Below are 13,003 nucleotides of genomic sequence, written 5' to 3' on the forward strand. Positions count from 1 at the left end.
AATATTACAAAGATATATTATATGTCAAAGAAGCTAGAGCTGATTAAGGGGAATAATTCTGCACTTCGTCTGATTACAAATCTTCCAAAACTATAATAGGCCTACCGGTAAGTGTGCCAGTACCTAAAGAAAAAGTGTCTTTTCAACTTAATGCATATGAATAAAAAAAAAATCTCTTCATATAAAGATAAACAGAAACAATTGGTAAAAATATTTCTAATTGCATTGGCTTATTATTGTTAGTCTAGATCAGTGTTTCCAAAAGTGGGTTACGTGTACCTCCAGGGGTACGGGAAGACTTTGGGAGGGTACGAGTTGCACCTCATTAACTAGGCTGTTTTATATCCATTTATAATCTTTATTGTCTGTAAGGAAATTTGTCTTACAATTTGTGGATTAAACCAAACAAAACATTGTAACTAGAAAAAAACTAATTAAAAAACAAATGTACATTCACACCAGACTCACTCATAATTTAGATGTGAAAAGTTTACATCAGATTGTTTCTATTTAATGACTTAATTGCCAGGGCAACAAAAAAGTGTTTGTGTCCGTTTGTCTTTGCTATCGGTGTCTTGCATCTCTTTTGTGACAATCATAAAATCCTGACCCAAAGGCTGATTTTTTATTTCTAGAATCTTTTTAGCTTTTTTATGGATGTGTCTCAAACAGCTGCCCAAATGAGGTTTGTTTTTTGCCAATGACTTTACCAGCAGCATTTTGGATTCTATTTTTATTGCTCAGATTGCCATACCAGGCAGTGAAATTAAAACTTAAAATATTGCAGATGTGAGCGTGGATAAAACATAGCCAAGGCCTTTTCACTAACATTAAACGAGGACAGTTTTCTCAGTACTCGAAATCTTTGCTGTCCTTATTTGCTGATATAATCAGTATTTGCAGTAAAATTTAGTTTATTGTCTAGGATAGTACCAAGGTATTTAAAAGTTTGCACTATTTCAATGGGGTCCCTCTACCTACAGAAACTATCATTTTCCTTCTTTTCCCTACGAAAAAATCGATTATCTTTTCTTTGTTGTTTTTTTTTACATTTAATAATAAAAAAATTATCTTTACAGTATTTTTCAATGTGTTCTATTTCTCTGAAATACTCATTTACGTCTGAGCTCTCTGTGAGCAGGGCAAGAAGAGCCGCATCATCAGCGAATTTTGTGAAGGAGCAAAAAGGACTTTCCGATTGAAAATCACTGGTGTACAAAATGAACCACAATGGCGATGTCACGGCCCCTTGGGGCGCCCCTGTGTTAACTATGCATGCATTTGATATTACATTGTTTACCCTAACCCTAGATACAAGGCCAGGGGTAGCTACTCAGCATTACAAACATAATAAAAAGGTACACTTTACTCAAAAGTTTGAGAAACACTGGTCTAGATCTATTACAAATTTAATCACATGACAGATCCAAACTAATTGATACAACAATGCTTAATATAAGCTTTCTTTTTAATGTTTATATTTTCTTGTGCTCTAATAACAAGATAGAGAATAAGAGAGTTAGGTATTGCTAGTACTAAGTATAATTCAGATTTTCTTTGAAACAAAAAAATGATGTTAAATCTTTCCTACATGAAACAGCATATAGTAGGATTAAAGAAACAAAGAACCATTTCATTAGCAACTCAGTCACACATTTAGAACACTTTACACAGCACACAAACATATTTAAAAAACAAACAACAAAATGCCAAACTAGCTAAAACAAACATTATAAACCACCAGAATAAGAAGAAAGAAAAAATTGAGTCTAAAGATAGCATTACTGTAAGACAATAATTCAAGAGCAGGTAAATCTTTCTACTCTTGTGCTAGCCTTGAGAAATCTTGATCTTTCAAAATAAATTAACAACACACTACAGCTTAAAAAAATGTTTTCTGCTTTTTCTTTCATGAAGAGGAAACTGTTTACAGCAGAAATGCAATTTGTTTTTTTTTTCAAAGAAAAAAAAACATTTCTAGAACAGGTAAGATTAGAAAAAGTCAGCAGAAACAATCATGTGAGAAATAAATACATATGAAATGTTTGTTTTCATTTGGTTCTGTGACAAAAAAAAAACTGTCCTTCTCGCTGTACAGTCTATATAACTTTACCAGAGAATTTAGTGAGTGGTCTTTTAAAACATTCCAGCTTAATAGTTTTATTCCTAATTGTAAACATTTAAAAAAAGGTAAACTCGGACAGTAACTCTTTCAGTATTACTTAGTGAAGTCTCACTTTGAGGATTGCAGTCATACTGTATTATAGTAAGCTTTCCAAATGTAAAACTGTGTATCTATTTTTAATAGCTGCCAGAGTTATGTCTATCTTGAATTGCTATTACAGGTACCACTACTTTAACAACCTTTAACAGCAGAACTATGTCTGCCTACAACAGTTACTTATGTGATCATTGAATGCAGACATTTATTGTTTTCAAACCTGATGAAGAACATGATAAAAACAGACCATCCTTGGTATCTTTCACCACTCATTTTCACAGCAGAGTAAATTTAGATATGTTTTAAAACAACCCTCCCTTTTATCTACACTAGCAGTATTCCTCCATAAGACAGTAAGAGCTTCAATGACACATTTAAACAATATAAGACTAAATAATAATAATATCCAAACATCATTCAAATAATGAATTAGACTATTTCCAACTAATTAGCATGCACATAGATATAAACATTTTTAACTTTTTTTCAATGTAAATGGTTTGCACATAGATAAAACAGAAAGAAAGAAAAGCTGATAACATTACACAATCTTGTGATTTTAAATGTACAACTTATCAAGCATGTGTGACAAGCATTGGCACACTGAGATACACGAGATTTGGCTAGGCTAAAGATCATCTCATGAGATACAAAATACCACATAGATATAAATTTTACTTACATAATTGATAATTCAGATTAAATGATGCACACATTGTTGGTGGTGTATAACATGTATTTTTCTTGCACCAATTATGTTTGTGTGCATAAGCTTTGTGCTACATTGCTTTTTGTTTGGTTGGGCCTTTTTCTTATTATGATGGATGTTAGGTTTTCTTTTACTTGGCACATTTTGGTGTGACAGTTTGTTTCCTCTTGTAGGGTAAATATGTGAATTTTTGCTACAATCTCGCAGTTGTTTCCCTTGCTATAGTTTTGTAAAGAAGTATTGCAAGGACATTGTCTTTAGCATCTCTACAAGGAGCTATTGATGGGGCTGACGTTTGGGCTTGTAATGGAGCAAGATGCCGCTAGTTGTGGTTTATCTGAGACATTACAGCATAATGAAAGAATGGGGATCGTATTGGCCGTACTACCCTGTGAAAGATGCCATTGCAAGCGCACTCAATGGTTAAAAGTATTTTCTATATAGTGATTCATTGTTAATTTCTACATCTGCTGTAATATATTTGCATCACACAATGTATTTAATTCATAATATAAAATGTTATATTGAACTTGTTATCAGCTTGTCAATTATTAACAATTAGGCATGAAAGTATACACTAGAATGTCAGGGGGCCTAGCATGTTTAAGAGCACCCTGACAAAAAAAGATAAGTTTTATAAAGTTCCTTAAGAGATGAAAATGATTATATACTAGCCAAGCCTCCTGCAGGACAACTGGGGATAGAAGCAGACTAGGATCAAACTATTGTGACAACAGTCTGAAGTGCATTGCACACAACCAGGCAGCCAATAACATTATAAACTTAATTTAAGCTAAATGCAGATAGATATATAGTTAACTTTATTCAAATTAAAACGTTATGTACATAGATATGAACACCATCAACAATACTCCTCAAACCTTGTTAACTTTATACAAATAATGCTGTCATACACGTCATTAATAATCCATGTACACTACAAGGGGAAAGATTTGTTGACAAAAGAAAATATTGATAATGAATCTAGAACCAGCTATCAACATGTCGTCGAGCTCAGAGAGAAAGTGGTAACAACATGTCAACTGGCAAAGCAAGCATTAGAGTCACAGCACGACACAGAACCATTGTTAACAGAAATAAAACTCTAAGAAAACTTCAAGGAGGAAGCCTTGTGTATGTACTACTACCAAGGAAAGACAGTAAACTGATTGTTCAGTGGCAAGGACCATTTCAAGTAGTCAAGAAAATAACTGCAGTAGATTACCAAATTTCACATCAACACGTTAAGAGAGTTTAGTGGAAAGTCACAGGAAAGTAATACTAACACTGATGAAGTAGTTCGTTCCAGTTGTGCGATAGTTAATGAACCAGAGAAAGACGAAAATGAATTGACTGGTTCATTACTATCTGTATTAACTTTAAAGCAATCAGAAACTTGGACAGATTGCAAAATTGAAGAGTCACTATCAGTAGAGCAAACGAAGCAAGTGAAAGAAGTACTGGCTAGATAAGATGATATATTGACCGATGTACCAGGGAGAACTGCAGCAATTAAACACGACATCATTCTCAAAGACCCTGAACCAGTGAAACAGAAACCGTATCCAGTACCTTTAGGATATATGAAGGAAGTGGAAGAAGAGATTCAATTGATGCTGAAATTAGATATTATATCACTAACAGAGTCACCATACACAGCACCTATGGTGGTGGTTAGAAAAAAATCAGGCGCAGTAAGAATATGTGTTGACTATAGGAAGCTTAACAAAATTACTGTGCTTGATTCGAAACCATTACCCAATCCTGAAGACTTGTTACCTCAAATGGCAGACGCAACAATTTTTACAAAGCTAGACCTGACCCGTGGGTATTGGCAGATACCTTTGGTAGATAAAGCTAAACCACTTACAGCGTTTAGTAGTCCTTTTGGTTTATTCCAATTTAATGTCATGAGTTTCGGGCTGGTCAACGCACCAGCAACGTTCAGCAGAATGATGAGAAAGGTGTTGTCTAATCTACCCCATGTACTGTGCTACCTAGACGACATCTGCCTTCATGACATTACTTGGTCACATCACCTACAACATCTAGAAATGGTTCTAGATACATTGAGGAGAAATGGTTTAACCGTGAAACCATCTAAAGTGGAGATTGGTTGCAAGAACATTTCATTTCTAGGATATGTAATTGGAAAACACTCACTGAAACCACAACCTGAACTGCGACAACTGATTATGAATCTTCGTCAGCCAACAACCAAGAGACATGTCCGTAGTTTATTGGGACTCTGCAACTTCTATTGAAGGTTTATAGCAGATTTTGCAGAGATGACTGAGCCACTCACAAACCTGACCAGAAAGGGAGCGCCCAATGTGATCAGATGGTCACATGACTGTGAAGTATCGCTGCAGAAGATAAAGAAGGCATTTGCTGAAGAACCGATCCTGTGTCTACCTGACTGTCAGAAGGAATTTATACTAGCTACTGATGCCTCTGCTGTTGCTATCGGGGGATGCCTATCACAGGAATCACAGGGCATTCTACATCCCGTTATGTACGTCAGTAGAAAGTTGTCTTCAGCAGAACAACGATACAACGAAATTTCGTTAACTAGAACTGAACCAGAGACACCTAGACTATCGAGACCTAAGGTAGATTCTATCGAGTTATAAGTAGATAGAGTTATATAAATAGGAAAGCTGTGACAGAAACCATTTTGAATCCATCACATATAGCATGTGATAGTGATTACAACACAGTGCGTCTGGTGTAAGAGAGTAAAGGGGGAGGAGGGAAGAGAGAGAGAGGTGTCAGAAGTCCATCACTATGAGCAACCTGCCAGATCTATAGTAGCACTTTGAAGAATTAAACATTGACTTTTTGCAATAGAAGTAACGTAAGGATATAGAACCATACAGAGTATTAATTTTATTTGAATCACCAAGAACAGGCAAGGAGCTGACGCAAATCTACCATTTTTTATAAATCCAATTATAACATGGAAATCAAAGCAAACTATGATGAAAATTAGAATTGAGCGGAACTTGATCTATGTAGTTGAAAGTTTCTCAATTCCACTGTATTATCCATAACAGAATCCAAGCACTGGATGGTTTGAATGCTTTATTGTAAATTATCCCCCTTTAGGGAGAGTGAAGAATTCAAGTTCAGATCTATGTGGAGACTTGAGATTTAAACTCCAGATGTGATGGAGTGCTGAGATTGATATTCTGGATTTTATAGTGCCTTTAAGTCCAACTTAATATGTGTACAACCTTAAATTCTGCATTTGAAGGTAATAGGTTGCAACATTTCATTATTCCATTATTCATTAGCTGTATTAAATTTCTATTATTCATCAGCCACAAAAATAGGAAAAACCTAACATAACATTGACCTTTACATCTCAAAAAGCTATAACTTAACTTTTAGTGATCTCATCATTCTGCACTCTTGATACTAAAAACAGCATCATTTCTCATTCAATTGTATTTTTCAAAATTTCATAGAACATAACAGATATGTTAAATTTAAACATACCAAGGACTGTTTAGCAGGAACTTTACAGTATTTAGCTGTGCCATTCTGAATTTCATCCACAAATCTTCAAATCTTTGAAAACAATTATAAACTGTTGCTGCCAAATTAAGTACTGATTGGTGACTATTGTGGAAAACATTGAAAGACAATAAGGTAACTAGGTTAATTATTCTCAAGATCTAGTGTCTATATTTAAGTACTGTTGGGGAACCACATACAACCAAACTGAGTCAATGCCTTCACCACAGACAAGAACAGGTTGCCAGGATGGCAGTGGAAAGCGACAAGCAACAATATGAGTTCCTGGCAGCATTTCCTGATCCAATTTATCTTCCAATGGTTTCATCTATAAAGGACAGAAAAGGCAAAAACAAATTTTTATATTCTGTGCTTAAATTTATAAAAGTAACAAGAAGTTGATTTACAAATATATTATCATAAATGTTTAATGTAAGAGCTTGTTTACAAAAAAAGTATTATTCATTTAGTAAAACAATATAATGTTATACTGTAATAAGAAAAATCTTACCATACTCTCCACACCAAAGATGACAACATTCTGATAGATAGACAAATCAGTCTGTGGATTCATACAAATATAGAGAAAATTATTTTCATCAGATGAGAAACTATGAACATTTTTAGTGATCTGTAAATAGCTAACTAACAGTGGAGATGGACTTTTCTTATTATAATTATATATTTAATTATCCCTTTTCCGTTAAGGCTTTAAAATAAATGTTTAGTTTTGTTCTTGCTAGTTCCTCTAAAATTTTATTGCCCTTCATCTGTTTTTAGTTTTTTTGTTTTTCTTGAGGAATTCATTTTTTAACAATATGCTAGCCATTTTAGTAGGATTTAGTTAGCTTATTTTAATAATTCCTTTCTACAAATAAAAACTTTCAATTTTATATTTTGTTACATCTATAACATATTTAACTGATGAATTGCATTTTTGTAATTTTATGTTTAATTTAAAAAAATAATTTCAAGAATGCCCTTGAATGTGTTATACTTCAATGAAAATTATATGATACATGACTTTTGTATACTATCATTATTACTTTTGAAGATTTTGGAAAATTAAAATCATGAACATCATGTAATATCTGACCTTCCACAAATCTTTGCGAAAAAACTTGGCCTGTTTATGAAGTCCTGACCGCCATGCTGTCCATCGTGACCAAAGGACAAGCCAAATGTTGAGCTCCACACCATAAGCTTGAAATCCGTTTCTTGCAGCTGCTAAAGTCTGAAGATAGAAAACTTCAACACTAAAGAATACTGCATGTTAGATATTATGTTTCTTTAAGTATGGATGGCTGCCTGGTCGTGCGGTTTGCACGCTGGACTGTCGTTCAGATTCATCAATGGTCCCGGGTTCAAACCCTGCCCGCTCCCATCCCCCGTCGTCCTGCGGGAGGTTTGGACTAGGAAGTAATTATCTTCAACTCTGAAGGAACATCCGAAACATATAAAACAAGTATTTCAACAATGCAAAACATGAATGTCAGAGATACTAGAATTCAAGGGTCTAGAGGATGTGAAAAAGATAAGGTTTAGGCTAAAAAAAAATCTTTCAACATAAGGGATACTAAAATTCATGGATCAAAAGTATGTGTGGGAGAGTGTTATAATGCCAGCCATTACACTGAATGTGCAAAAAGAATGGAGATAAGGACTCTCAAAATAAACAATAAAAGCATATTAACAAGTTTAATGCAGTGAAGCCAGAGTATCATGAATACTGCAGTTCATGACCCAAAAGTATGTGTGGGAAAGTGGTAAAACCAGAATTTCATTTGGCCAACCTTTTTTACATGAAAGGAGTGAGATGGGCTCATGCTAGAATCTTTAAAAAATTTGGTTTTGGGTCATCTTGGAATTAGCAAAAAAGAGTATATTGTGAGTTCTAGTAATAAAAGGAATAAATCAATAAACATATATATATATATATATCAAATATATGAAAGTAATTTTGACACAAAAAGAAATAAAGCATCAAAATTATTATTCAAAATGAGTTAAAATGAATTACTATGGTCACTTTTCATTGCTGAATGGGCTGAAGATTATACAGCATACAAAAAATTCTACTTTTCTTTTAAAAATAGTGAATACTGTTTGTTGTTTTTAATAATCTTCAGTACATGTGTCTAATAACATTAATCTAAACATTATTGAATAAAGGATACATGGCTAAATGGCTAACTTACAATACGGCCATCACCGCTTCCAATGTCAATTAATTTTCCAGTTCGACCACGTAAAGCCTTCATGACATTGTTTATCTGATGAGATGATGCTGGTATAAATGGCAAAGAAATTCTGCGCAGACCTGGAAAAACGAATGGAACCAAGACAGAGGTTATTCCAGCAAAGACAGCAGCAGATGCACCTAACATGATCGCTCCCCGTCTGCTAAGCGTTGGTGACTTTGAGTCCTTACCCATCTCTGATAACTCTTTACAGAAGTCACATTCCTGATTAGGTATGTCAATGTTCTTTAAAGTGTTCATTTTAACTACTTGATCAGCTTCTCACAACAAGCTTGTTTTGGAAGAAAAAAGGTTTAGAATACAAATAAGAAGTTAAATTATTTTAACTGTTAACTATATTATATATAATGCAAATGTTATGGTGATCTTCTATGTAATTTATATTGTAGATGTACATCAGACTAGCTATAATCTAAAAATAGATCTAGATCTACAGACAGAATGACAGAATAGACCCTGGATAGAATATCTATAAGTATAATATAGATCTAGATTCTAGGTAGTTAGGTCAGTTTGAGTTAATCATGTTGACATTGATTTTTGAATTACACCCCAGTGAGTCTGATTCTTAGCTAATTAAGAGAAATAGAGCATAAAATATATAGCCTTATAGGTCTAGAGCAGGTTTATAAGTGGTGCAATATAACCCAGAGATGATACAAGAAAAGGCATGCTTGATTGTAAAAGGCACTTAAAAAGCCTTTCCCTGAAAGGGAAGAGATTGTTAAGCCGAATCTCTGAAAATTTACAAAATGCATTTAAGAGATAAAAGTAACAAAAGAAAAGTGTATGTAAATGAGATCACTCTCCCAGGGCAGCCAAGTACAAGTTAGGAACTTTCTCATGATGGATCTGAGCAAGTGAAGGACCAGTCTGTGTCCATGCTTAGCCTTGAACAATTCTGCCACATTTTTTATGTCGCCCAATTAATAATTTTATAAGAAATAATCATTTCAACACCTTTGGAAGTCGGTGATCTTAACATCATATCTTTATAATTACTCCAAAGCAAAATCAGAGGATAATACTAATATATAATTGAGAAAGTAAATAAGTCATGTCTTGAGAATAAGCTATAACATTTTAGACTGGCAGTGTTGCTGGAACTGTAACCTTGCTTGAAAGGTTTTTATATCAGCCTCTAACTGAAATATTGCATTATATTATAGACTAACACAACTAACAATCTCTGTGGATCAAAAAATTTTTGAATAATATGCAGTTATCTTTCTTCTTATCTTATATAATACAGACGTTACTTAAAAAAAGAAGATGATTACGTCCTACGCGCCATGCATAGTTATTATACCAGTTAGTTGTAAAAAATAATTAAATATAATTAGAATGACTGGATTAAACAGAAGAGAATTCAGAGAATATTAAATATTGTTAACTGTTATAGTTATATATAACTAAACATCATTAAAATAATTAAATCATTAAATTTAAATAAAGAATACTGTCATCTCATCAACTCATTCTTTAGTGACTTTAGCCTTTATGATCGGTGACTGAAGTGCTTTATTGTTGTGAATTTCTAATCTAGAGTGACTAGACATCACTAGAGTCAAAGAACTAGATCAGTGGTTCCCAAACTTTTTTGTCTCGTAGACCCTTTGCCATGTTTTCTAGTTTTCGGTAGACCCCCTGCTCAGCTTGCAACTTGCTCAACTTGCACATTTTTGCAAATTCCTTAACATTTTTTTAAAACAAATTTATAACTGTAGTGAGTTGAAGAGTGAAAAAGTAATTTTCAACGACACAACTACGGATATTATGTTTGATATACGAATTTGTTGTTCTATGAAGTAGTCTTTCCAACATTAAATATTAATTAATTAATATGCCTTAAGTATCATTGTAAAAGGTTTCGCAAAGAGCAGTTTCTCGTGTATTTCTTGATCTTTCACGTGAGGCTCAAATATTGAATCTGCGGAACTGTTTTCAATAACAGGAGAAGGGTCGAAGGAGAGTAACTGGAGCCTAAACCAGTAAGCTTCGAGCATGAAGGGCTCATTAACCTTTTCTTGCTACCACCTAGCAGAAGGAAAACTGAATTCAAACCTCTGCTGCCTTGCTACTATACCCAAACATGGGAAAGGTCTTGTGGGTCAACCCTAAGGAAATATAAGGAGACGGTGACCATTAGCGCAATGTATTCCTGGGCCGTCCCCTCTTTCTCTTTCCTTGGGGGTTCCAGGTTAGGCCTTGCCTTGTTATGTTGGATGCAGGCTTGCGAAGCGTGTGACCTATCCATCTCCAACGTCTCTGAAAGATATCTACTTCAATGGGCTGTTGCTTTGTTCTTTGACACAGTTCCTCATTCGAGATCTTGTCTGGCCAGCAGCTTATAAGAATCTTTCTCAGGCAGGTATTGATTTTTTTCAATGTGGTGATTATGGTTCTCAAGGTCTCCGCGATTCGGAAGCAGATGCCAAGCAGATGAGCAAGACGTGGGGACTATTGGAGAGTTTCGCCCAGAACCGAGATTCCTGGAGGAAGCTGGTTGGTGGCCTATGCCCAGAAGGGACCACAGACAGAGATTAAATGAGATGGTGACTATTAGACAGTTTGTAGCACACAGCGCTACACCTTGTCAGACCAAACTGTATTTATGTCTTTTGCAAAGATTTACATTTAAGAGCTTTTAATTTTATATCTCAAGCCACCGAAGCGACCTTGAACTGTTTAGTCGCTTAAAGACATTGTTTTAATAATAACAGATGTAGGTTTGTGTAAAACGGCTGGTAAAATCAATGTTTGAACTTTGCTGTTTTCCATATTTTGCTATAAGTAAAGAAATCTTGTAAGACTCCCACAAACCATCATCTTCTCTATATGATGTCGAACAGAGATTTTGTGGGTCTATTTTGAACTTTGAGTGTTCAAAAATTTTTCAAATCTAAATTTTTGTCAGGGTGGCATTGTCTCAGATGATCCTCCAGCGCCACTGGTTCATATCGTCATAAAAAAGTCCTTTAGGTAACTGCTTGTTTGATAAGGAAAGAATGAATCCCAATTTTAAATAATTAATGCTGTACTGTCTACATTTCTTTTTTTTTTCTAAATACTTACATGTAGTCAAAATTAAGCTATTTAAATAAGTATTGAAATTGATTACAACAATTTTTCGTTTGAATAGGAGGATAAATATTTAAAGGATTAACGAAGGTACAAATCATATATTAGTGTATTAAATAATTACATTAATGGAATGTGAAAATTAAGTAACTCGCACTGCTTAAATTAAATCTATTATCGTAGACCCCCGTGGACATCTCATAGACCCCCAATTTATTTTTTCACTTTCGTAGACCCCTTGGACGTCTTCGTAGACCTGGGCCGCCTGGGGGTCTATATAGACCACTTTGGGAATCACTGCACTAGAATGACTAGATAGATCTAGTTATACTAGATTCTAGAATCATCTAATGATCTAGTACATCATCAAGATTCTTAGTCATTCTACTAGTACTAGGTTACTAGGTCTCTAGTTACTAGTAGATCTAGTACTACTAGATTAGTAGATAAAATAGATTAGATCTAGAATCTAGATCTACTACATCTAGATCTAGAATTCTAGATCTAGTTATTCTAGTAAATTACTAAATTGACTAAATTAGATGTCTAGTAAATACTGATTATAATTATATTTTATAATATAAAGATGCGAGCAACAGCCAATAATAATAAATAATTAATAATTAATGGTCTAATTAATTGTATCCATTCTAATTAATATAAATATAATAATATAATTATAATCCATGAATTTGAAAATAGAAAATGACCAAGTACAAGTGAGTAACAAGTGTCACCAATTTCAAGACCAAGGACCAAGATCATGAAATTCATGAAGATTCAAGATGCCACTGCCAAGCCAAGGCCAATAACTTGAAGAAGAACTCAAGCCCAAGACAAAGCTCAGTACTGTCACTGTCAGTAGTGACTAAGTCAGTAACTGAGACAGCGACTTTTGGATTTAATCTAGATATCTACGTTTAAAAAAATAGACGTAAAATCATTCATCATAGATAATCTATAATCATAATACATCTCTTACTGACTTACTCTTATTTTCATAGACTTTAGACCTAGAATTTAGATCTATCTAATCTATATTTCAATTTTAATCATTTTCATTAAGAGAATGCACGTTTACGTTACTTTAAGTTTAAGCCACTTTACAGTTATAAGAAGACCATCCGTTAACATTCGTGAATGTAACCAATAGACAACTATCATATGGTACTAATGATGAGGGAAAAAGGAGGGGGTTGGGGGTAGATCATT

The 13,003-nt window shown here is 34.0% G+C and overlaps 1 protein-coding gene across 9 annotated transcripts in view; it reads right to left on the reverse strand.

Annotated features, from left to right (window-relative positions):
• The window catches only part of LOC106060846 (ATP synthase subunit C lysine N-methyltransferase-like), a 13,245-nt gene continuing 242 nt past the window's right edge, over positions 1 to 13,003 (reverse strand). For 3 of the 9 annotated variants that reach the window (XM_013218866.2, XM_056037598.1, XM_013218862.2), the window contains exons 2-5: positions 8,648 to 8,981; positions 7,546 to 7,683; positions 6,961 to 7,011; positions 1 to 6,777 (exon numbers count right to left, since the gene is read on the reverse strand). In XM_013218866.2, coding sequence (XP_013074320.2) covers positions 6,604 to 6,777; positions 6,961 to 7,011; positions 7,546 to 7,683; positions 8,648 to 8,950 — 666 coding nt within the window. In that variant the 5' untranslated portion in view covers positions 8,951 to 8,981 and the 3' untranslated portion in view covers positions 1 to 6,603. Of the gene's footprint in view, positions 6,778 to 6,960; positions 7,012 to 7,545; positions 7,684 to 8,647; positions 8,982 to 12,501; positions 12,701 to 12,781; positions 12,976 to 13,003 lie in introns of those variants that run through there. The other 6 variants (XM_056037599.1, XM_056037593.1, XM_056037595.1 and 3 more) reach the window with 6 other exon arrangements.

Source organism: Biomphalaria glabrata, chromosome 8, assembly GCF_947242115.1.
Source record: "Biomphalaria glabrata chromosome 8, xgBioGlab47.1, whole genome shotgun sequence".
Lineage (NCBI taxonomy): Eukaryota > Metazoa > Mollusca > Gastropoda > Planorbidae > Biomphalaria > Biomphalaria glabrata.